The 27,289-nt window shown below is 35.8% G+C and overlaps 1 protein-coding gene across 5 annotated transcripts in view; it reads left to right on the top strand.

The window, feature by feature from the left end:
• MYO16 (myosin XVI) overlaps positions 1 to 27,289 on the top strand; it is a 562,776-nt gene that overhangs the window by 116,215 nt on the left and 419,272 nt on the right. For 2 of the 5 annotated variants that reach the window (XM_081047108.1, XM_081047112.1), the window contains exon 1: positions 6,683 to 7,061. The exons of the other annotated variants lie outside the window; for them this stretch is intronic. In XM_081047108.1, the coding sequence (XP_080903234.1) occupies positions 7,034 to 7,061 (28 nt within the window). In that variant the 5' untranslated portion in view covers positions 6,683 to 7,033. Of the gene's footprint in view, positions 1 to 6,682; positions 7,062 to 27,289 lie in introns of those variants that run through there. 5 annotated transcript variants of the gene reach the window in all.

Genomic DNA, 27,289 nt, shown 5'->3' with positions numbered 1-27,289 from the left:
TCATTATTATCGCTGCCTTTGCTGTGGCCACCGGAGCAATCCAATTTGCCTTGAATTCCCCCACAGCTTCCAAATGATGATATCATTCTTATTGTTTCCTTCACCAATCACTGCCTGCAATCAGAGTGACATTCGTAAGTTGCAAATCACCTCCCCCTCTGGGATTCAAATTTCCCTTGTCTCTTTATGATTCATGAGAGGGAATGGAACCATCTGCCCCCTCGCTTCCAAAATAGCCTCTGATGACTTCTCTTGACTCACCTCTCACCCAGCCATTCCGTGTACTTCTTCTTTAGCCATATCAAACTTTTGTTGTTGTTGCTGTTGTCTGAGTATCTCATGAACATTGGCACATCCCCTCTGTTCACTTTCTTTCTACTTATACGCAGGTGTTGGCTTAGGTACTGTTTCTTCAGGACATGTTCCAAACCCTCAAGCGTTGGTTGTCTGCCTCATGGTACCATGCATTTATGATACCATGCATAGTCTTTCCATAATCCTATTTTTGTATGGTCTATATAGACCATATGTCTGTGGTCTATAATACTATTTGTAAGCTTCATAAGGCAGTGTCTAGTCTGAGTCACAACTATTGTGTGCACAATACAGAGCATATATTCCTGGGTTGACAGAATTCTGTGGAGTTGCATTTATAGTGCCTGGCCCATAGTAAACATGGGGTAAATATTTACTGTGAATGTATTTTATGAGTCATTGATACCTGCAAGGCTGTACCGAAAGGTGGTGATATATTCAGGGCAAATCACATAATAAATATTTTCACTTATATAAAGATAGCATTTGGTCAATAATACAAAATGTTTTGAAAATACTGGTTGGACATACACTTGTTGAGTTCCTAGTCTGTGAATAAGAATTCTGTTCAATAGGTATTATTGCCTCCATTTTCATCTGGCAAATTACAACCTCAAACAGGTAGTCTGACCTTTAGGGAGTGGCAGAGACAGGACTGCTATCCAAGAATGTTCACGGATGTAAAAGTAAAGAAGGGTCACCCACTGGAACAGCCTTGGTGATGGAAAGGGTGTGCCATCCTGCTACAGTTTCATTAGTCTCCCAGTATAGGTAGATTTTACTTGTGTTTATTGCTTCACTCTGAGAAGATCCTCCAATCACCCATATGAGTGTTAAGGAGAGAGAAAGAGATAGAGATGATATAGAGACAGAGATAAGGAGAAAAGAGGGGAAGAGGGGAGGGAAGGGAAGAGGAAAGGAAGCCTCTGACAGGAAACACGAAGTTATGGATCATGGATCAGAAAACAGACTGCTTTCTGTTCACAGAGCATCCTAACACTGGTTTGCTGAGCCCAGTCTCCACAGAGCAATGCATTGAAAGCCTGATCTTACCCTGTATGTGCAGTGGGTTGTAGCACAGGAGTGGAACCACAGAATTAGAAAAGTAAGCTTTTATATTCTTTTGGCATATCTTCCCATCAGAGAGAGAGAGACAGAGAGACAGAGAGAGAGAGACAGAGAGAAAATTAAACAAATCTTCAGGGAGGAGAGAAGTGGAAAGTCACCAGCGTTATCACTGAAATGTAAACAAATGAGTCTGGGATGATAATTCTCCAAATCTCCCCAGAGCTATACACTATCTCTACAGTGAGAAGAGTTTGTAGGTTAAACTTGCTCCAAGTTCATTTCAAAAGATGCGTAGAAATTGAATAAATAACTAGTGTGTATGTTGATAAGTGCACAGGTGGTTAAGTTGTAGATAAGGACATGATTCAACAAAGAGACATATACTTTTTAAAAAACTGTATCAGTTGGGAAAGTCCGAAAGAGAGGCTCCAAATTTAATTGCCTCAAAATTTCTATCATCCTTTTCAGGAAAACCGATATTATCTTTTAGATCATCAAACTACTTCAGATATTCTAGGTGACTGTACTATATAGATCTGCCCTCAAAATTAGAGCCTCATTTCTCAGCTTTCTCTTAGTAGTTAAGCCATCATTGATCTTTGTAGTACTCTTCATCATCAGTGACAGTTCATTTATTTGATTATTCCACTAGTTACATCAAGCTGTTAACTCCCTCAAATGCATTGAAGAACAAGTCAGAGAATACTTAATTCATGATTTACATACATGCGTCATACCACACACATGCACACAAACCTACGTATCGTCATACAAACTAATATTGTCCATTTCTTATTTACAGTAAAGGTATGCAAAGTCTTGTACAAGGTCAAATTATAGTGAGGTAAAACAATATCTGCAAATGGGCAAGTCATCCTAGAGAGCTGTAACACATAAGCTGGAGATATTTCAAAGTGGTGTTAACATGCAACTGAATATATTTGCAAATGTTGTACAAATTTCCTTTCCTAGATACTTAATTTAATTGATACTCATTAGAATTCAAAGCATTTCATTTTGATTAGGGAGAAAACAAATCACAGAGGGAATGTAGATAATCAGATGACAATCAGAGCAATCCATGTAGTGTGTGTGTGTGTGTGTGTGTGTGTGTGTGTGTGTAAATATGTATCCATATCAATGCACCATATGTGTGTTGTTATATTACTCTATACTGCATTATATATAGGGGGGATTTTCAGTCTTTTGGAGCAATTTTAAAATTCTCTTTTTACTTTGCTGTTCTATGAAAATATTAGTTTAAATGCTGATGAGTAATTTTCAACCCTTATATTACATACTCGTATTTATATTTAGGCACTAAAGAAATTCTCAGCTAAATTCAATGTCCATTTGTTCTGTTAGGAGACTTGTGAGGCTGTATGAAGGTGAGGAGTCCTGAATCCAATAGGGAGTGGTTTAATAGATTGGCTCAAATCACGATCAGCCCTAACAGGTGGCAGACTGTGGAGAGGGATATGATCAGAAAGGCAAGGCCAGCTTGATCCTTGTCTGGGGGATGACCAGTGAGACTGATTTTCTAGCAAGAACTGAGTTTATGTATGCCTTTTTCTTCTTGACAACTTAGAACTTTCCTTCCTTGCAGCCTTCAGAAAAGGACCCTTTAAGCCTTCTAGGGTCCAAAATGTTTAAACCAGAGTATTGTTCCCAGAAGAGAGGATCTTGACTCCATCCACCCAGAAGCAGTCAATATTTGTGAGAAGAGATACCATGAATTTAATTTCCAGCCACTTTGTGGAGGTTACCTGTGGATCAAAGTCCCTAAACCTGTGTGATTTGCTTGATGAAAGTCTAGTATTTATAAGCCCCAACCTATTCCCAGAGCAGAGGCAAAGATGCTTGTGTCACAGAGCTTGACTTTGCATTACAATTTGTGCATGTGATTTATAGCTTCATTTGGAATTTTTGTAGTAACCTATTTTGTATACACATGACTACCTAAGCTAGTGGGTTTTGTAAACTTGAGTTTTAATTATATCATTTACTAAAGTGAAAAAAATGCAGAATTATTAGATTTAGTAATTATTTATGAAAAGACTGGCATAATAGATCCCTCCAAATAGGGGTCTAAATGGAGTATTATCTTACCTGTGAGCTTTCACTAGAAAAAACTATTTTGAAGCTGTGTATCACACACAGCCCATTTTAAAAGTTATTTAATAATAAGCAAGTGTATAATTTTTAAATGCTTGTTTGTTACTAGACTCATTTCAGTTTCATTTTTTTTTTTTTTTGGCTGGCTGGGAAATAATTTAGCCTTATTTGAGGAAATCTAGTATACAGTGGTGCTAACATTTAAAAGAAATTGCATGTTTTTATCAGAAATCATTATGAGTAGGGAACAGCTGTTTGGTGTATAAAAGAGAAAAAGGAATTTCTTTATTATTTCAAATTGCTTTTGAAATATTGTATGTGACATTCATTGCGAACATTTTTTGTTGTTATAATTCTGAAAGGTAATAAAATACTTGTACTTTATTAGTGTTTAAGTTTTGTAGCAATGAGGAACAACCTCTTCTTTTTAAAAACATGATTTCATTTTGTACTTAATCATCATATTCTGCAAAATATGTAAATCACTAACAATATAATCTAGTCAGGTTTTTCATTGCTACCATCATCACCATCTCTGATATTATATTTAACATTTCAGCTTCAAAGAACCCCAGATTTGGGTTCCCCAGAAGGAACCCAAAGAACCTTTAGTGGTATGTCCTACTACTGAGTTTAGTTTCTTAGAGTTGGGCAGAGATGAAGAAATTTTAATCAATTTTAAATTACCATTATTATACTTTACAAATGGATTTAAGTTAATAGAGCCAAAATTATTTTCCACCTATATTAATGCCTGCATTTTAAACTAATTTTTTGACAACAAAACTATAAAGATACATATGTGATTACATGTAGTTCTAACAGTGTTTTCAGCATGAAAACACGTGGTTTCTGGAGACAAAAAGATGAGAGAATCTCTTAATCTGGGGGAAGTATGTGTATATACAATTCATACATATGATACAGATTCTAAGTATTTTAATAAAGCTAGTAATGAATTGCTTGGATAGCTTCCTTTAGTGCCTATCAGTTGTTTTAGAGGGCTACATTTCCCATATTGTAACCCCCAGCACATTTCAGGGTGCTGGCTTGATTAATTGTCTGTATTTCCCAAATTATAAGCACTTGAGAGCAGAAATGAAGTTATCCTTCCCAATGTATATAGAATAGCAAAAACACTGACTTGCCAAATATTTATGGAATAAATAAATAAATGAGTAATAAACACATTTGGTAATGAGCTGCTAGGATATGGGGACAGATGTTACTGTTCACAGGGAACTTTGGTCAGTTCCTACAAGAGCAATAGTTAAGTATTTAACAAGCAATTTTTAGGGCTCAAATCAGCCATATTTTTAAGGACATGGTTTCTTTGCCAAGCATACACCATGCTTCTCTGAGTCTCATACATTTTCTTTTTATGTTTCAAAGAGTAAATGGTGTCATAGAAATCAGTTGTCTTAAAATATTTATTGAGATAATCATATGGCCACATGTAATTTGCAGAAAACTAAGAAATTCACATACTTAAGGAAGGTATGTAGGCAACATGCCTTTGTATTAAGATGCGGGCTATCTAGATGGATAGCACCTTCCCCAAAGAGACGCTGGGCAGCATTCACATAAACTCGTAATTACTGTATGCTCATAGGAAGACTTGTATTGAGTTAATTGGAGACAGCCTTGCTCTCTGTTTAATAACAGACATTAATAATTGCATCTTACAGTTTATTAAGGAATATTTCAAAATACACAAGAAAATTCTAAATAATAGGCTATATATTCCTGTATATATAGGCTATGTTTTCAACATCTTTTTATTGCCAAAAAGCACTTAAAATGGTGACTTGCCTATCAGTGACTCTCAGTAAGTAACTGTGGAATGAATGAATACATGAGGAATATACGTTAGTGGTGAAAGCTAAAAATTCTCATTCTATTCTTGAGAAACTAAGTTAAAGTGTCCATTGCAGCCCTTTGATGTATAGCTAAACGTTTTTTCCTTGTTAATAGTAACTTTTTATTGAACATCAGCATTATAAACTAGAATTTTTATATGCATTTTTCTAACCTTCAGAATAAGGCTTAGGAATTGTACTTCCCATGTGTAGATGAGGAAACTGAGTCACTAGGAGGTTAAATGACTTGTTCAAGTTGATGCATATGTTTCTACTGTTTTAACTGGTAGAATGTGGATTCGAACACAAGCCATTCTGATTCAAACCTTGGCCTTCTTTTTCGCCATCTTACTACGCAAATGGTTAGCATGATTCCTTAGTGAAAATTTAAGTCATGATCCTTTGTTGTGTAGATTTGAAATTTATAATCTTTGTGTTCAATAAGGGCACTACTCTTTGAGTTTTGCTTAGTGTGCCAATCTGAAACCTAGACTTCTGCTATAGGACGATGTGCGTGGACTTTTATTTTTTTTGTATCATAGGATAGCCAGAAATTTATTAGGAAAAGCAAGTACACTAGGAGACTTAGAGAGAGGACTGACCCAAGAGAGAAAAGCCATGCGTGTTTAACATACTGTTCATATCTGCCTTTGCAATACCCTCAAAATCTGAAATACAAATTCTATACTATGTCAGATCATTTTCAGAGAAGATCATGAAAAAAGCATCAATTTTTGAAAAAAAAATTAATTGGCATTTGTGACTTAAATGTGATCTTTTACTTTGGCTAACGTAGTTATTGCATTATGAGTATATTTATTCTTATTGCAATAACCCTTGAAGACATATGTTTCTTTCATTCTGATTACAATTCAGCCAGACTTACTTCACCCAGTTGTACAGTGAAATTCATTGCAATCTGCAGAGGTAGCAGAATCCTAAATTTGTAAAGCTATGCAAACTGAAAGCTTTTTGTGGATAATTTTAAGTTTTACATTCTGCATAGAAAACCAAAAAGATGTGTTGTGAAATATAATGCAATTTCTTTATTACTAGAGGAAGATCAAAAGACCCCTGATTCTAAGAGGTGGTTATTTTGAGATCCCGCTATCAATTTCCTATTCACACACAGCAACTGGTGGCAACTAAAAATAATCAGCTCTGCCACCAGCTAAGAATCTGGTCACATTTGGCTCATGGACAATGTGCACAAATAAGATTTAGGATCCTTCGTTAGTTGCTTCCCTCCAGCCCACTCATCAGCTAGTTTGCTGCCATTTGAAAGCTATTGAAGAGCCATTAACGGGCAGGACTGGGAGAGCCGCACTGCAGCACACCTCCGTGCCGGCAGAATGTGGCTGCATGTGAGCACCAATTAGAACTGACTATTCCCGGGATTGTGGCACTAGGAGCCCTGTCAATCAAGGGCACTACAATAGCACGTGCAGCAGTGGTGGCTCCAGACCTACTGAGAGGCTTTATCTCAACTCCAGCTGCTGAATGAGAATGAGTTTGAAGCTTTTTGCATGATCATGAAACAGAGCCTGGGTTCAATAATGCATCCTGAGGTAAATTGTTACCTGAGTCAGGGCTCTAAATAATGCATTTCCTGGGGACGGCAGTTGTAGAAGAGAAATGCTGGAACCTGTAGCAAGATTTCTCTCTGAGATGGGAAGATGTCTCACTATCATTTTATCAAGTGCTGTAAGTAAGCCTGATATTTTGCTCATATGGTTGTCTTGAAATATTGTCTTATGCAGATGTCAAAATTAAGACAGGTCTTCTGGTATGCCACATCCGGGTGAGTGACAGAGAATGGTGACTTTGAAAGATGTTTTACATGCTAAATGTGTTTCCTCTGAATTTCAGGTTCTGCAATAATTCCAGTGTCAGCCAAGTGCTCATAGTAGAGAAATCTTTAAAACTTTCGCTTTTTAAGAAAAAGATACATGCACACAGAAATTTTTAAAAAGCAATCCATAAAAAGGAATTCTATAAGAATATTTCTAGATATCAGAATATATTAATAATGGGTTTGCATAAAACTTAATACAATAATAATATATGACTGAGGCCATTCAGTGATTATTTTATTCTCAAGTTTGACTGCTTATGCCTACATCCAATGCTCAATTTATAAGCTTTATTTTGGGGATTATCCTTGACTGTAAACTTTTGTCCTTGCATCATTCACTTTGCAGTGCTCAGGGACTCCAGTGACATCTGTACTAAATGCTCTGCACAGTAAGGTAAAAAAATAGTTTGTCACTGGCTTTTTGGGTGGGTCTATCAAGGGTTACTCCAATGCCTGAATTTGAACAGAATTTTCTGAGCTAGATAAAAGCTGCATCTGAACCTTCTCCGGATGGTAATAATGAAGAGGGAGACATATTTATAGCAAAAAAGGCTTGTTAGATACACATTTTTGTCCAGTAGACCTTCTGAAAACTTCTGTACATTTATGTCATCATCTTAAAGTTACAGATGCCATTTGTAGGACATGGTTTCCTTTTAGGATGACAGTTTTGTTGGCAAAGGACATTACAATGTTACATTTAAGTCACATTGTTAAAAAACACATGTTTTGAAAGGATCCTGAGTTTTGCACTAAAGGGAACTGAACAATAATGATAATTGAGAAGAAAATATTTACCTTCCTCTTGTCTTTTTTTTGGGGGGGGTGTATGTAGCAATTAAAACTGATGAATGAAGATAAAAATGCCTTGCTTTTCAGCATACCCAAAAGAGGCATGTTTTTGGTTTGCAGAAAAATTTCAACTCAAAAGGAACTCATAGATCAACTTGTAAGTTTGAAAACTAGCTCTTTAATAAAAATTGGGTATGTGCAGCATTTTTAGGAATTATGAGAATAGCCCTTTGTCTTAATCCCTGAAATCTTGGGGTTATTACCTTGGTGGGATATATATAGCACAGCACTCTCGACTGGTTTTTATATCACCCCTCATGTTTCACTGCACTAGCAGAATGCCATTATGTCTCCTTTCTGTGCCTCTGCAGAGGAAATTCCTGAAACCCTCTGCACCATTTCTATAAGGAACCGGGTACTCACTCATCAGGCAGAGGGAACACATCTGATGGAAGGCAGCCATGGAACATGGTTAAAAGCTCAAAGGGACTGAGTGACATGAACTTGGGAGGTTCAGAGCACAGTTGGTTGCTAAATATATCACGAGACTGCCCTTTCCTGCCTTATATTACTTTTGTTTCAGCTGAGTTATTTGAGTTTAGACTTTCAGAAAATTAAAGGAAATGATGATGTCTGGTCAATGGAAGCATTTGAGATAATTCTTTCAATCCAGATAAAATCTAAAATTAATGAATAGTGAAATGTTCCAAATATGTGGAAAAAATGTTCCTGATGACTTTATGAAAGTAATTACCAACTGCATGTTAAAGATCTGACTATGTTCCAAACTCCGTGTTTGCCAATATCTCTAAAATGGAAAAAAAGCATGAATATTGTCAAATGTTAACTTCTCTGCAGAATGGTACAATGTGCTAAAGGAGTTCAGAAATTGTATTTCATTGTGTGTTACTAGTCAAGGGACATTGCAGTCTTGAGCCGGATATTGAAAGTTGAAAAGAATTTAGAAGGCATAGGGTGTTTTCAGAATCAGAAATGTTTATTGATAAGGATTGTAATCCATAGTTTAATCATTGTTCCTGATGCATGTGATGTTGCCGTAGTGGGTTCCCTTATATTGCTTGTTCTATTAATGAGGTCAGTTGGTTCACATTCTTCGCATCCATTTCTTACTCACACATGCTTTCTTTTTTTTGCATGCCTGTCTTTTCATTATGACCCTGGTTTATTACTGCACCACTTCCACTTCCAAGCTGGGTAGCAATGCAGGAAGTAGACAAATTCCAGGGCAGGAGCAAAAGCTTCTGAAAAAGTGCAACAACTGAATCCTAGTAATGGAGCCTATGCCAGAATGTTGGGAGACCAATAAAGAATGCTTACAAGTAACTTTTACTTATATAGGGAAGCACTCATTATTTACTGTTAAAATATGCATATACGGAAAGATCTAAACTCAAATGCCCGCATTAGTTAACTCTGGCTTATGGAATATCAGTTAATATTAATTATAGATAACATAACTGTATTAATTGTATCAATTACAATTATGATTAATTATAATTAATTGTATATAAATATAAAGTATAACTATTCATATATTATGACGAATGTTTAACATAGTTATTTATATAATTAATTGTAATGATAGAATTATCGATTACTTTCATAAACTGCCCTATATTTTCAAAAATGTTTACAATGGGCAGGTTTTACTTTTACAATTAGAAAAACAAAATTTTCAGAGAATGTAAGAGAATATTCAAAGAAAGAAATGGCTTGGATTTCTATCACCACCCAGATTCCTTTGTGACTCTCTGGGAACTAGCTTAATTCTGTATGTTCTATATATCATATATAGACATGTTAAAAACTGCAGTATAAAAATTTATCATGGAAGCAGGATGTAACAGGAAAGTTTAGGAACACTGCTGCAAAAAGTGCTGACGTTTCTTGTATCTTTGTGGCCAAGAAGTATCTAAGATGGATCTGCAGTATGATTCTATCTCTGAGTCATTCCTGGTGAGAGTGACATGTGAACTTGGCCAGATACCTTGGCTGAGGTCAAGCAGAAATGAGAAATGGAACTTGAGGGAGTAATGGGCTCAGAGTTTTAGTGCCTTGTGAAAACTTGGAGCTATATTTCTGGTTTACTCTTAACGGACTGGAGCAGAAGCTTGAAGGCTGCCCTGTTATATTCTCTCCTGTGCCTCAGGAACCAAAGTGTTGCCACAGCTGTGCCTGGACTATATCTTCCCTAGTTTAATTCATGTCTAAGTATTTAGGTTTGGGGCAGCATGCAGCATGGTTTACGGTAAGAGGAAGGTTAAAGTTATTTAAAATGAATATATTCCAGAACTGCTAATTCATTCACAGCAACTAAGGATGAATTATAACAGAAAGGTAAACATTTTGCATGTTAAACAATATTTACAATACCAAGGTCACCTTATTTTTTTTTCTCATCACTCAGTCTCACAAATGCTACCCCCATTAAAATGCTTTCCCCAATCTTTCCCATGTTGTATATGCTGTTCACTTGTTTAAAACCTCCGCTGCAGCAAGTCTACAAGCTCATGGAAACACCAACATGTTGGTCCTACGATTGCTTCACTCTCTCTTAGCCCACTCTTTGCCTAAACCAGATCCCTAGTCCATCACTGAAGTCATTTCATTCCCTCATCCTCGTCGCCCTCTGTTGAACTCAAGCGACAAATGCCTAATCTAGGTTGAACCTAACTTTGCAACTTGTCTTCCTTACACCAAGGTAGTTGGATGATCATTGAAGGAGGATGTCAGAGCAAAAGCATGCTAGTTTCATACAGGCAACACTCTTTCTCATCCTTACCATGTTTGCCTAGTAGACATGGTTGTTCTTGCTGAGAGACCCCTTAGATCTCCCACCCTGGAAAAAATAGGAACCATTAGGTAGAACTCCTGTATCTTCCCATCATTAAATCTGCAAAGTTGCCTACATATGAATTCCTCTGCCTACTTCTGTTCTGTAATTAATTGTCCCTCCTTGTTTCTAAAGCCAATGTGCTCTGGACTCTAACCTCCGTTGCCTGACTCCTTCAGTTATCCTTTTTTTATCCCGCATCATCTGTCTGTTCTCTACTGCTCCATTTCCATCAGCATAAACACATGGCCTAATATAGCATCTTCATATAATCAAGCAGTGCCCCTTGATTTCATATTTCTTTCTGACCACCACCCATTTCCTTGTTTTCATAATCTCACCTTGGAAAATTTCCTGTACGAGTATGTACACATTATCTCTGGCCCACATCTCTTTTTTCACTCTTTAGATTGCTCCATTTATCACTTCACTGAGTCCACTTAAGTTAAACCATCTTTATGTGCCCAAATGTAAGGAACAGTAGTCCTTCCTCATGTTAATTTCTCATTTGACTACTATCTCCTCTTGTAAAATACTGGGATTTTTCTCCTATTTTACTGGCAACTTTTCCTCTGCCTCATTGCCAGCTTTCTCTCCTTCTGAGAGATTGGCCACGATACTTTGCAAAATCCCTGGTTGACCTCATCCATTCCTATGACTTTAAACAAGGTCTGCATTTTCCCAAATACATACCTTTAACTCAGATGTTCCTCTCTCCCGTAATAACATGGGCATCTTTTCTGGCCAATGAAGACATACAAAATTATTCTTGTTTTGATAGCTAAGTGATATTCTGTAGCTTTATTAAGGCAGTTGTCATACTTATAAACTCTTCCCTTTTTGATAGGCATTAAAACATTATATTTTAGTATTTTGGCTTACATTACTATAGTATTGATTCACAAAAGCAGTATTGCTAAATCAAATGGCTTGTGTAGTTTTTAAGGATTGTAGGAACTGCCAGATTTCTTTCCAGTAGACTCTAGCACTTCAGATTCCCACCACCAGCCCAGAATGAACATCTCTGCATCCTTGCCAGCCTGGGATGGTGTTCTATTCAAATGCTGTCAACTCTAGGGTTGAAATATAGTTTCTCATAAGGCTCTAATTTTATTTCACTGGTAATTAAGGTGTTTTCCTCATTTTTTTATTAGCCCTATTTCTTTATGTCTGTCCTCATTTTCATACTGAATCGTTTATAATTTTAAAATTAATTTTATGTACTCTTTTATGTTAGGAAATACTAACATTTCTTTGGATAGGTGCTGACGATAACTTTCCTATTTTTTCTTTTGTCTTTGCTTTGGGTATTTTGGGCATCTAATTTTCTCATAATTGTACAGAAATGACATATGTCTCTTTTTTCCTTTATGGATTTTGGTTTTATTATTGCTTTAGGTTGTCTGTTATTCCTAAAACTAAATGATTAGTCCTCAACATCTTATTCTAAACTTTTATTTTTATATTTTAAATTTTAATCTTGAAAAATTAAGATGTCTGTGTGATGCAGAGAGGGTACTTTTTTTTTATTACTTTTTATTTCTACATGCATCATACCCACTGGATCAAAATTACATTTTTGTCACATTTTAAATTCCGAAATGTATTTCGATCTAGTTCAGGTTTCTGTTACATTACACTTATCCGTTTGTCAAATTCATGGCCATCATGTTTATGTTACTATGGCTTTATAGTGACTTTAATATGTAATGAGGCAAACAGCTTCTAATTATTTTCTTATACTTTTATTATATATCCTCAAATATTTATGTCTTCATTCAAAACTAAAGTTATTTAACTAATCTTAAATGAAAAGAAAATTCCCAATCATGTCTTAAAAAATTTACCCAACCATTTAATTTAATAATATATTAATATATTTAATGTATATGTTATAATAAATAATATGTTAATATATTAGAATACAAACAATATATTTAAATTTAATAATATAAGATCTGTAGATCAATAGTACCAATAATTCTGCTAAATAAATTAGTTTCAATACATAGCAAAACTGTTCCAAACTGATACTTATAACAATATGTTGAAAATTATATGACTATTTTATATATTTACAAGAATTATAAGAATATTTTATCAACACTATTTTATTGACTATTATTAGAATAAGAGAAAATAAGTAATGCTCATATGCTAGTGATAAACCTAGGACTCATAAACCTAACACAATTAAGAAAAAGATAGACACAATAAATGTCCCAATGATCTCTCTTTCTGTCTACGAGTATCTCTATTTCTGTCTCTATCTATCTATCATTTATCTATCTATCTATCTATCTATCTACCTACCTATCTATCTATCTATCTAATTTTATATCTATATTCTTCCTGTGTTAACAGTTATGAAGAAACAAAGTTGAAGAATGTGTATAAACTGATAAAACATTGTAGTATATGTCTGTTATTCAACATTTGACTGTACTGTTTACATCTTTCACTTTTATAGACTCTTAGGAATGTCATGGCTACTTGTGTTCTGATGGTCCATCCAATGATATATCTTTGTATTGCTACAGTGCTGACATTGCATTATTAAAGACTTGTGATTTTATCTGGAGGGTTCCACACCTATGTCCTTAGTTGACATCTGTTATTTAAATGTGATACTCTCTCTTTCTGTAGGTTTGGTGAATGAGAGAGGGGGGCTTTTTATGCTTTCAATGAGTAGTTTACAATGTGTGTCACTTTAGAGACATAAACTCGTAACTTAACCGAGCTGGATGGATTAAGGTGACTTCCTTTTCTTTCTGTATTAATCATTAATTCATGTATTTATTAATTAGTTCAAGAAATATTACTGATTCTTTTCTAAGCAGTGGTCTAAGGGCTAAAGATACAGTGATAATCAAACCAGCTAACATCCTTTCCATCGTGAAATTCCCATGCCAGTAGTGAGACAGAGAATAAACAAGTAAACAAACATGTAGATAAATATTTTTGTTAGCAGCAACTCATGTGAAGGAAGTAAAAGCATTTAAAGATCTAATAAGTGACCTGGGAGCAGAATCGGGTGAGGGGCAATTTTAAATAGGTTGGTAAGGGATGACCTCTCTCAAGAAGTGACCTCTGAGTTATTAAAGTGAGGAAGCCAGGATGAGAAGATCTGTGGGAAGAGTGTGCTATGCAGAGGGAATAGAAGTGCAGAAGCCCTGAGGCAAGGATGGACATGTTTCACATTGTTAATTCAGAGAATCCAGGCTCCCAAAAGTTAATTTGTTTTGTTTAACATTTTATTAAAACTTTTCAAACTCATAGTAAATACTGTTATTTTAATGTCCTTCACTACTGAAACATATATTCTGTAGCTCCTTTTACTTCCAAACGTCTTTAAAATTATTTACATATGCATTTCAAGTGCTTTTCTATCTAATTACTACATTTTAGCTCCCACATTATTAATGTATTGAAATTTCAAACTCTCTTTTTTGTTCCCCATTTATCTCAAAATATTTGCATAGTTTGACTCAGTAACTTATCTCTAACTTCTTAAGTCTCTCTCCCATTTTGCTTTCCTGAAAATGAGTCCTTGTAACTCTTTGACTTATTCTGCTCTTCCAGGTTCCTGCCTTAGTCTATTTTATATCCATTATTTTGAAATGTTTTGATCATTCCCTCACACTAGACATTATGCTATGCACTCAGTTTATATGTACAGATTTCTTTTCTGCAAGAACTTCACAATCCAAGGGAAATTAAAAAGTGAATAAACACTTTCAATATATTTCTGTGTGTAATACATGTACACTTCTGTTATAAGAGAAGGCAGAGGCAGGTACCTCGTTCTGCCATGTGGACGGTATGTGAGGAGTTGGACCAACCTTCTCAGAGTGAGAGAGATGGCATTTAAGGATGAGGAGGCATTTGCTCATGATCAGCAGATGAGGGACTTGGGAAAAGCAAAAGACTTGCATGAAACAGTCTCAGGAGTGCATGGTACATTCAAAGAGCAAACAAAAAGCTTTATATGGTGGAGAAAGTAGGACAGTGTACAATATGTGGGCAAGCACGAGGAGTTTTTATGTTATACATCATATGAGGGAGTTCATTGAGTGATTTTAGAGAGTGAAGGATAGGATCAGATTTGTGTTTTAGAGCTGTGATTCTGGTAGCAATGCAGAAGATGAATGAAAGGAGAGATTGAAAAGGAGGCAGTCAAGGCCATGAGCAGGTGACGGCTTAACATAAAGGTGGCCATAGGGATGATGAAGTGTGGTCTGATGTGAGAGACATTTATAAGATAGAATTAACAGAATTTATTGTCCAATTAGGGAAAAATTCTGTGCTTAGCTTAACCCATTTTCTTTATACACATCCTATTTTGTTATTTCATCTCAAACGTCTTTGCAGGTAGATTCCAGAAAAACATATCTCTGGCCATGCTTTTGTCAGGACTTCTAGGTACACATTGTCAAAGCCAAACAGATAACTATATCCTATCAGCACTTCAAACTTGGAATGTCCAAACTGAATCTAAGCTCTTTCCTCCTAGACCTGACTGTCTGAAGTACATATATGCCGTGTCACCACGTTTAGACTTGTCCTGAGAGTGACTGGAATCCACCAAAACTTTGACTGTAAGAGTAGACAACAAGGATGTGCATTAGTGAGCTCAGCATGGAGAATGAGTGGAGGGGAGCAGTGGTGGAGTGCAGGAGGTCATCTGGGTGGCTCTTGTGACAGTCCACATCTGGGTGGAAGGGAGTCCCTATTGGTGAGTGACCTGAGAATGTACAAGAGGAGACAGATATGAAGGAGACTTGAGTACCAGGAACCTTAGGCTTTAGGACCAATTTGGGAGTTATGGGGGATGAAAGAAAGGGATTATTCAAGACCGGCACTAAGATTTTTGTTTGAGCAACTACGTGTATGGTTTTACCATTAAGCTTTGAATATGAACCAGGGGACAAAGGGCAGGCTTGGACATCTTGAGCTCCATGATGTCCAAGGAGAACTGCCCACTATAGTTGTATATACAGGTCTGAACCTCAGGTGAGAGATAGCTATGTAAGGTAGACATGGGGTCATTAGCATATTGGTTTTATTGAAGCCACGGTACATGAGGAAATAGCCAGCTCAAAAAAATAGATTACTCTGATCAGAAACTTCTGGAAAACAGAGGAGGAGGAGTTCACAAAGGAATGAACAGGTCTTTAGTCAAGAACACAAGCAGCTCAGTGTTAAGAGGCAGCGTCTGTTAAGCAGCATGACATGATGCGACAAGATTAAGGTACGAGTTTGAGGAGGATTCACTGGGACACCAAACAAGGAGGACTTTCGTGATGTGGACCCCAAGCAGTGTCACTGGAGAGGTGGGAGTGGAATTCAAACTGGAGCCATCACTGGTGGGGAATGTGAGTACAGAACACTACAAGCTTTGGCTTCTAAAAGGAAAAGGAGATAAAGATCATTTGGTGGACAGAGATGTGGTTCTGAAAGAAGTTTTTGTGTTTTTTTTTTTTTTTTTTTTTTTTTTTTTTTTAAGATAGGATACTTGCGTAGTTTTTAATTCACTGTATCTACTCCCTTGTCTTTGAAAACTGAAACTCATGTATACCTTCACACTCGCCATCATCAAAGGCTATGTATTGGGACTGTTTTTTTTTTTTTTAATCTGTGACATTTCCAATTGTTTGAGAAACTAAAATGACAACAGTGATATTAGTATTGACAATGCCTATTTCACATAGCCTTGACATATGAGAAACTTTGTTTTTTTAACAATTGTCATAAATAAATTCATGCTAGAATGGTTATCTATAATATCCTGTTTTATGAGAATGACCCTTTGTGCCATCCTTTGAAAACCTGTCTCCAGAGCACAGGTGAATTTTGTTTTCCTTTCTAAGGAGAAAGCATACAACTGCAGAGTCCATTTAAATGATTAGTAAACTGCTGCATTTTAAATGATATCTTTAGAAAACTATTCAGAGGTCATTGTGGACATTTCAGTAGATATGTCATCTCCGTAGACAGTTGTGGTTAAATAAAGCTAATTCGAAGCTCTGCTCTACACTTTAAAACAAGATGATAGAAAGAAAAGGGAAACTATGACATTGCGTGAATCAGTGGTGCATTCTAAGTACTGCCCCCTATTTTGTTTAGTTCAGCTTACAAATGTCTTTGGCTCATAGGAAACAGTTGAAGAGCAGAGCTTCAGAATCTTCTGAATATGGAAAGATGAAAGATGCTTAAATTATTTATTATCTATAAATGAGGAATGACAGGACAGACAGATACAAATTAATGAATGGTTTTGTGGAAATCTATGGACTGTTTTCCATTCAGGCTCTTAGTAGAAAAAGGGGAAGTCACTAACTCAAGTAGGCTGACAATAAATATGAGATTGATGGAGGATATGCCTCTGGGTGCCTCATATTTTAAGTACATAAAAGTCAATTCTGTGGAGTATCCTTAAGAGGAAAAAAAAATAACATTCAGATGTTGAATAGTTTCCTAAATTCCTAGTTCATTATTCTTTACTCTATACATCTTTATGTCTTAGGTTGGCTTTCGAGGAGTGAGTTTGCACCCTTTCCTCAGGGCACTTGTGAATAGATTAGTGTAGGGCCATATGCTGTTTCACCTTTTCTACTTTCATGAGATCCTAGACAAGTTTTAATCTTTACTTTCGTATCACCAGTGATCCGTAAAGAACATCACCTGTGATGCACCAGCAAAATCACTTTAAGATATGCCCAGCAATGTGTGGTGTGGTGTTCTCTGCTGGTGTGAACTGTGATTACACAAGTAGCCAGTGTGGGTAATGGAGGCAGCACACATCTTCTGCAAACATTTTGGGTGCTTCAGCTGTTATTTATGGAACCACTCGAGCCAATGCTGAAGTGTCTCAGCTACTTTCTAGATTTTTGTTTTGTTTTTCATCTTTGATACTATCACCTAACTTCTCTAGGGCTTGGTACTTGATTTTTTCATTTGAAAAACGTAGCTGATAGTATCATCCCTGTTCACTTCATTGGTGTCTGTGAAAGTTAAGCAGTCCATTAATAATTCCCCTTCACTTCCTCTTCTTATCTATCACACACACATCCATCTCTAATGAAAACTTACTGAGTCACTTCTGGACAGAGCATGCACAGGTGCTGTCCTTGGTACTGAGAATATAGGCGTGACAATGGAATGTTTGTTGCCTGAACCCTGAAATCTGCAGTTGAGTGATGATATGTGAAAACTTAGAAATCTGTGACGTGATACAGATTGAAAATTTAGAGCTGGAATGGAATTATTATGCTCTTCTTAACTTTAACTAAACACCTTGGCAACACTGGGTATTCCCTTTTTTCTTACTCCTATGATTTACAACAAATGCTAAAGGCTGGCATTTGTTCACAAAAGTTTTTTCCATCATTTTAAAGTGATTTATTTTATTTTATTTTTTACATATGATACCAAAAAGTATTTTGCTTTCATTAAAAATACTCATTTTAGCAGCAGGTATCTGAATATGCCCCAGTCTTTTAAAGCATCTATTTTAACACTCTGTCTTGCAGCAATTTCAAAGTTTGGTTCTAAACTTAACTATTGTTTTTGTTTTGTTTTGCTAAGTCAAGTTTACTGAGGTACAATTTACATACAGAACTTCTTTTAGGTGTATAGTTTGATATATTTTGACAAATGCATACCATCATTTAACTGCCTTACAATCAAGATTTGAAGCATTTTTCTCACTCCACAAGTTTCCTTGTGCCCATTTGTAGTCATTTTCCTCTCCTAACTACCAGCTCCAGGCAATCACAGATTTGATTTCTGCCCCTGTAGTTTTGCTTTTTCCAGGGTGTGGTGTAAATTGAATCATACAGAATGTGATCTTTTGAGGTGGCCTTCTTGTGCACAGCATAATGCTTTTGAGATCCATCCAAGTTGTGTCTGTCAGTAGTTTCTTCCTTTTTATTATGAGTGGTATTCCATAGTAAGGATGTTGCATGGTTTGTTTATTCACCTGTTGAGAGACATTTTGTTGTTTCTACTTTTTGTTTATTACCAATAAATCTGCTATGAACAGTTCTCTGCTGATTTTTGTGTGGACATACCATTTTTATTTCTCTGACATAAATGCCTAGAGTGCAATTGCTAGGTATATAGTAAGTGTGTGCTTAGTGATTTAAAAAGACTGGCTTCTGTCCTGCAGTGTAATCCATCTGAGATTCATTCATCCATGTTGATGCATGCATCAGGTTTGTTTCCTTTTGTTGTTGAGTAGTATCCTCTTGTATGAACATACCACAGTGTGTTTATCTATTTGCTAGTTTGTGAGCATTTTGAATTTTTTCCAGTCTTTGGCTATAAGTAAAGCCTCTATAAATATTCATAGACAGTGGGTTTTGCATTTTGACACACTGAACTTCCTGACGTGTCATGGCGAATTTGACTGATGAGCAGAAACCATAGAACTATGACTTAATACTAAAGCACACAAACCACTGTGTTTTAGTTATTAAGCCTCAGGAATAAGAAATAATGAATGGTACTATTTTTAGATAATCTCAATTAGACACTTTTAGTACAGATAATTATGGCTGGACTCCACACTTTCTGTAAGCCCTGTGTATTCCCAGTCCACTAACCACGGTCCAGCCTTGATTTTTGTGTCCTCATTTCTAGCTTGAGAGGAGTTCCTGAGCTCATTCGGCTAACAGAACAGGCTTCTGGCTTCCATGTCTGTGTGGTCCAGCAGTGATATCTCAGGGAGGCTCCCGCAGTGTGCACATTGGACTTTCTCCTGTTTCTCATCTCCAGGGTTCCTGTGCTTTCTCTGCTCACTCTTTTCCACATACCTCGTCTCAAATGATTGGAACATTTATTATGTCCATCCATCTGTCCATCCAGCTGTCCATCCATCCATTCATCATCCTTCCATCTATCTACATTTATCTGTCTGTCTGTCTGTCTGTCTGTCTGTCTGTCTGTCTATCTATCTATCTATCTATCTATCTATCTATCTATCTATCTATCTATCTATCTATCTATACCTATCTGTCTATCGTCTATCTATCTATCTTTCTATCTATCTAATCTTTCTATCTATCTAAATGATTGTAAACTATGTACCCAAAATAAAATTTATAATTATTTTACTATATTAGCACAATAAGAAGGCTTTTCTCTTAAAATAATTAGTAGAGATGGTGATTTTTAATGGAAGACCCACAGTCTGTTTACAATTCAAATGACTTTATAAAAAAGGAATTATTTTATTTTCTGAAATACACAGCTCTTTGTAAATAAAGTATAGTTGACATACAATATTAGTTTCAGGTCTACAGCATAGTGATTTGACATTTATGTACCTTACAAAGTGACCACCATGAGAAGTCTAGTAACCATCTGTCACTGTACAAAGTGATTGCAATATTGATTGTATTCCCTATGCTGTACATTACATCCTCCGTCACTTATTTCTGTTATAACTATAAGTCTGTACCTCATAATTTCCTTCACGTTTTTTGCCTGCCCCCCTACCACCCAACCCTCTGGCAACTATTAGATTGTTCTCTGTTTGTTCATTGTTTAGTTTGTTTTTTTTAGAGTCCACGTTTAAGTGAAATGATACAATATTTGTCTTTCTCTGACTTCTTTCACTTAGCATAATAGGCTCTAGGTCCATACATGTTGTTGAAAATATTAAGATTCCATTCTTTTTTTATGACTGAGTAATATTCTGTTGTGTATATACACCACCTCTTTTTTATCCATTCATCTATTATGGACACCTAGGTTGCTTCCATATTATGGCTCATGTAAATAATGCTGTAATGAACATAAAAGTGCACATATCTTTTTGAATTAGCGTTTTCATTTTTTTAGGATAATTGCCCAGAACTAGAGTTGCTGAATCGTATGGTAGTTCAATTTTTAATTTTTTTATGGGACCTCCATACTGTTTTCCATGATGGCTGCAGCAAATTGCAATTCCACCAACAGTGCACAAAGGTTTTCCTTTTCACTGCATCTTCAGTAACACTTGTTGTTTGTTGTGGTTTTGATGACAGCCATTCCGACAGGTGTGTGGTGATATCATTGTGGCTTTTACCTGCATTTCCCTGATGACTAGTGAAGTTGAGCTTCTTTTCATGTGTCTGTTAGCTATCTGCATGTCTTCTTTGGAGAAATGTCTGTTCAGGTCTTCTGCCCATCATTTAATTGGATTACTTGTGTTTTGAATGTTTTGTTGTATACATTCTTTATATATTTTGGATATTGATTTAAAAAGGAATTCTTAATGAAACTCAAGCTTCTATTTATGGACAGTAGTCTCTAAAGTACATCACATTTAACATCTTTCTTTTCTTTTTTTTTAACCTTGATTTAATTCTGTCTTCATGTGTTGATTCGAGTATAAATGAAATTTTAAAAGTCGTCTTAATAATTGGTTTTCAGTAGCATCCATTATTTCCTAGAAAGAGAAATCTGCATGTGAAACTCACACACATGACAATGCCAGATATGCTAGAACATACTTGTATAAAAATCTAGTGTGGAGTCCAGTCCTGTAAATATACTTTTAGAATTTTTGGTTTATATATTTTAATGGAATTAGTAGTAGCAATTTTAGTTCAAGATTATAAATAGAATAATAGTTGTGGCATTTATTTTACCAGTTTTCTGAAAATTTTGAAGTTCCTAAGTATTGTTTGGGGTATAGTTATAACTAGTTTTGTGCCTTATCTCTGTTCCCCGAGACAATGAATGGCAGAGACACCAGAAGTGGGGAACAGGAACAGATGTGGTGGCCATTGCTGGTCTTTCATATACTCCCTCGCTTCTGGTGAGGGCTCACTTGTGCCGGATCCCGGCTGGGTCTGCAGGTTCTCAGGAAAAGAAAGACTGATCACCAAGCCTGGATTGGTGTTAAAACTAATGTTACATTAATAACATTGGACGCATATTAATGAAACAATAATATTTGATACAATGAGTCATTAATAGTTACTTAAACGACTGTCATTAATATTCTTAGCATAGCCATATTTTAACAGTTTTCCTCTTTATTTCTCCAGTATCTAAAGTAACTTTCTATGTTGAAAATGGGCTCTAAACCTTCTATGGCTTAGTATGTACATTGTTTCCTTGTATCTTTAAAAAGTTGCAATGTGTTTCTTGATATTCAGCAATATCAATTTTGTCTATCCACACATAAGATCTCCTTACACCACCTTCCCCATAAATCCCCTTCTCCCTCTCACAAGATACAGAGCATTGGCTCATCTACCTAGAAGAATTATGGGGAAAAGACCTCCAGACCTCCAGGGTTTCTGAACCATCTGTGTCTCTGCAGAGCAAACACACTGAGTCACAAAAGGCAAGACAGACCAACATGATGGGATTACAAGGAAAAGATCAGGAATCTTGGAGTATCTGAAAGAAACAGATATGGCCAAAAATGACAGTAGAGCCCAACATTTCCCATAACATCCTTCATCCTGCATATGTCCTTGCATACTCCATCATAACCTATGCCAATTACGTGAAGCTGAAGTCAGGGAGAAAGGAGCATCAGCGTCTCTAGGTTTCCTAGATTAGACTAAACAGAGTGTGAGAAGTCCATCCACAGGGCACAGGAAAGTGAGGATTCAGGAGTTAGGCAGGAAACCCTCCTTAAATTAAGGTCAAGTACTTACCCCCCAACCATGCAGCAGCTCTGCTCAGACTCAAGCTGACTGTATCTAACCTGTCTACCAGGGCTCCAAATTTTTAATGAATCCCGTTTGCAATCCAAAGTCTGCAAGTGGAGAAAATGGTGGTTTCATGAAATTATAGAAAAAATTAGAAAAGCAGGGGTCTTTTTCTGTTTATTTTATTTTGTTTTCTGGTGGCATGTGATTTTCTCAGTTTATTTGGGTTTTATCATCCAAGTTTACCATAGTGTTTGGTATGCTTGTCTTTCTGTGTTATCCAATTAATTCTGAAAACATGTGCAAAGATTTCAGAGACACACAGGTAAACCATATAATCACAGTTTTATATTTAGAAAGATATTTTTGTTCATTTGTGATTCAAAAACAGCCATGAAAGTGTTGTACTAAAGTATTGTGCAATATTAAAAGTTACGGTAATAAAGTGTATACATTAGGGCAAGTTCCCCATGCCTTCCTTTACCAAATAATTAAGTAATGTCACTGGATAGCAATAATAATTAGCATTAAGATATGGTGGGTCACATTGTTAAAGTGTTTTGTGATGGGTTTATTTAACCTATCAAAATGAGACAACATTGGTAATTTGGTATTATTTAAAAATAATCAAATACACCCCATTCAAAACCACATATCACAGTTTTTCCTCATTTTCTACTATAAAGTTTTAAGATATGTAGTAGTTAATTAGGGTAAAAGTCTTGTTGTATATCTCTATCAACTTACAATTGGTATAAAGAAATTATAAACAGCTGATATCTGTAAAATATTCCCATTTCTTGTTGGATAGTTCCTACTTGATGTTCTGTCAATTAACATAAACCCATATGCTCCTGTATATCAATTAATTGATAGCTATCAACAATAGATTTACACACATCTACAGAGGGTGCCAATAAAATGTCTACATATTTTAAGATAACATCTCTTAAAATGTGTTTTTGTTTTTTTGGCACCCCTGGTGTCTGCCCCCTTCCACAATCAGTGCTATGTCTTTTCTTTTTTTTCCTTCTCTTTCTTTTTTTCTTTCTTTTAACCATTGGTGTCTCTTTTGCTCCAGTTACTGCAGTTTGAAAGTTTGCAGACATCTGTCTCTCTCCACTTTTGACTCCATTTTCTTCTATTCAGTGAATACTTTGTTTACAGAGGATTGGCTGACTTGAAGGAATTTTTGTCCTTCATGTTAAGCACAGCACGTATGGAACAAATACCATAAAGTTTTTCTGAAATTTGGAAATGTACTATTTTAAAATAAATAATATGTAATAAATATTTAGTATAATGTAAAAGTTTAAACCTTTCTTCTTCTACTTGTGTAAATAAGCTATATATTCATGACAGAAGAAAACAATGTGCGAAAGGGATGTATCTTTTAGCAGGAAGAAAAACAAGATCATCATAGACTTATATGTTATATGAGTCACTTGTTGGCCTTTGATGGAAAATCAACTCATAATGGTTTAAGTCCAAAGGGAATTTATTGGCTCATGTCTGGAAAATGGCCCTTAGACCCGGAAAGTCTAAATTCAATTGGCTTCAGGTACTGCTAAAATTGGAATCTGGCCATTTAACTGATATTTTCTCTGTCTCTCTTCTTTCTCTCTCTCTTTCACTTTTCCTCTCCGTTTCTGCCTCTCAATGTGTCTTTTTCCTCCATCTTCATAAGATAACAAGGTTTGATAGCACACACCTGCATTTTAGTGGATGAACATTAAAACAGTAAGATAGTGTCTTTGTTTTTCTTTTTTTGTTTTAATCTCCCAGTGTCCATCTATCAAATTTCATGGAAGGATCCTGAATTGTCCCCACTAAGTTAATATCCCCACACTAGGACCAGTCATTGATCCTCAGTGTATGGGCCATCACGATGGGTTCAACCTAGGTCACATTGCCAATCCTGTGACCAATTGAATTGGGCAAACTTTTTAATACCCCCACTCGGACTACATGAAGTGAGAGCAGAGCTGATTCCCGGAAGGAGGATTCTCATAGAAGAAATAATGGGTCACTGCAGGTGGTTAATGATACTTTCAGATTCCAGGTAATGGAGCAGCAGGAAGACAGGAATAAAGATGGAAGATATGTAAAAGGCTAGTTTGTTTGGGGCACTAATTAGTAATCTTCAATGGGCAAGGTGGAGCCCATCAATGATGGGCTTGTAGATTTTGACTAGTTTTATTTGCTATCCCATTATTCTGGGTTGCTATTAAGACAAATGTATTTCTGAAAAGTCTGTCTAGCAGAGTTGAGTGGTGAGAGACTAAAGCCAAGGGTGCTTAATGCAACAATTAAGACTTGAGATATGGAGAATCCTATGTTACACATAGGGGTGTTTACTTGTAAATTGTGCTCTTTGTTTTTTGTTTTTTTCTTTTCTAGTTTATTGGGGGTGACAATGGTTAGTAAGGTTACATAGATTTCAGGTGCACAATTGTGTAATACATCATGTATATATCACCTGTGTGTTCACCACCCACAGTCAGTTCTCTTTCCATCACCATATATTGGATCTCCTCTTCCCTCTTCTATCATCCCCCCTCCCCTCTTACCATCTGGTAACTACTAAACTATTGTTTCTTATTTGTTTATCTTGTTCCTTTGTTGCTTTCAGTTTTATATACCATACATGAGTGAAGTCATATGGTTCTTGACTTTTTCTTTGTGACATTTCTCTTCGCATAATAATCTCACGATCCATCCATTCTGTCACAAATGGTCCTATTTCATCTTTTCTTATGGCAGAATCACATTCCTTTGTGTATATATACCACACCTTCTTTATCCATTCATCTATTGAAGGACACTTTCATTGTTTCCATATCTTGGTCATTGTAAATAAAGCTGCAATTAACATCGGAGCACATATATCTTTATGGATAAATATTTTCAGATTTTTTGGGGTAGATAAGAGAGGGATTGCTGCTGGGTCATAACGTATTTCTATTCTTAATTTTTTGAGGAACTTCCACACTGCCTTCCTTAACAGCTGCACCAATCTGTATTGCCACCAACAGTGTTATGAGGGTTCCTTTTTTTCCACAGCATCTTCAACACTTGTTATTATTTTTCTCATTGATGATAGCCATTCTATCCGGTGTGAAGTGATATCTCATTGTGGTTTCCATTTGCATTTCTCTAATGATTAGTGATGTTGAGCATCTTTTCATCTGTCTATTCAGGTCCTCTGCCCATTTTTTAATTGAATTGTTTGTCTTTTTGTTGTTGAGTTGTATGAGTTCCTTGTCTATTTTGGATATTAGACCCTTATCAGAGGCATTATTTGCAAAAATCTTCTCCCATTTGGTTGGTTGCCTCTTTATTTTGTCAATGGTTTCTTTTGCTGTGCAGAAGCTTTTTAGTTTGATATAGTTCCATTCATTTATTATAGCTTTTACTTTCCTTGCCTTTAGAGTCAAATTCATAAAATGCTCTTTGAACCCAAGATCCATAAGTTTAGTACATATGTTTTCTTCTATGCAGTTTATTGTGTCAGGTCTTATGTTTAAGTCTTTGATCCATTTTGAATTAATTTTGGTACACGGTGACAGATAGCAGTCTAGTTTCATTCTTTTGCATGTGGATTTCCAATTCTCAGCATCATTCATTGAAGACGCTGTCTTTTCTTCATTGTATGTTTTTGGCTTCTTTGTTAAAAATTGTCTGTCCATATTTATATGGATTTATTTCTGGGTTCTCAATTCTATTTCATTGGTCTGTGTGTCTATTTTTCTACCAATCCCATACTGTTTTGATTATTGTTGCTCTGTAGTAGAAGCTGAAGTCAGGGAGTGTGATACCTACAGCATTATTTTTTCTTAGAATTGCTTTGGCTGTTAGAGGTCTTTTGTGGTTTCCTACAAATCTGATAATTTTTTTGTTCTATTTCTTTAACATAAGCCTTTGGGATTTTGATGGGGATTGCATTAAATCTATATATTCCTTAGGGCAATATGGCCAATTTAACTATGTTGATTCTTCCAATCCATGAACATGGAATGTCTTTCCATTTCTTTGTGTCTTCTTCAGTTTCTTTTAAAACTATCTTACAGTTTTCATTGTATAGGTCTTTCACATCCTTGGTTAAGTTTATTCCTAGGTATTTTATTCTTTTTGTTGCAATTGTAAAAGGATTTTTTTTAAATTTCTTTTTCTGAGATTTCATTGTTAGTATATAGGAATGCAATAGATTTTTGCACATTGATTTTGTAGACAGCAACTTTACTGTATTCATTTATTGTTTCTAATAGCTTTTTGGTGGAGTCTTTAGAGTTTTCTCTATATAGCATCATGCCATCTGCAAAAAGTGATAATTTAGCTTCTTCATTCCAATTCAGAAGCCTTTTATTTCTTTGTCTTGCCTGATTGCTCTGGCAAAGACTTCCAACACTATGTTGAGAAGTAGAGGTGATAGGCGATAGCCCTGTCGTGTTCCTGAATGTAGAGCAAAGGGTTCAGTTTTTCACTGTTAATTATGAGATTAACTAAGGGTTTGTCATATATGGCCTTTATTATGTTAAGGTATTTTCCTTCTATACCCATTTAATTAAGTGTTTTATTCATAAATGGATGTTGTATCTTGTCAAATGCTTTTTCTGCATCAATTGATATAATCATATGATTTTTGTCTTTTATTTTGTTTATGTGATGTATCACATTGATGGATTTGCATATGTTGAGACTGTTTTAATTGCCCAGCATTGCCCTCTCTTGGAAGGCACAGGGCAGCAAATGCGGTTCTTAATCTTGGAGTTACCCA

The sequence above is a fragment of the Rhinolophus hipposideros genome (genome assembly GCF_964194185.1).
Source record: "Rhinolophus hipposideros genome assembly, chromosome: 4".
NCBI lineage: Eukaryota > Metazoa > Chordata > Mammalia > Chiroptera > Rhinolophidae > Rhinolophus > Rhinolophus hipposideros.
Note: the sequence above shows the minus strand (reverse complement) of the source record. Positions and strands in the feature narration are given on the sequence as shown.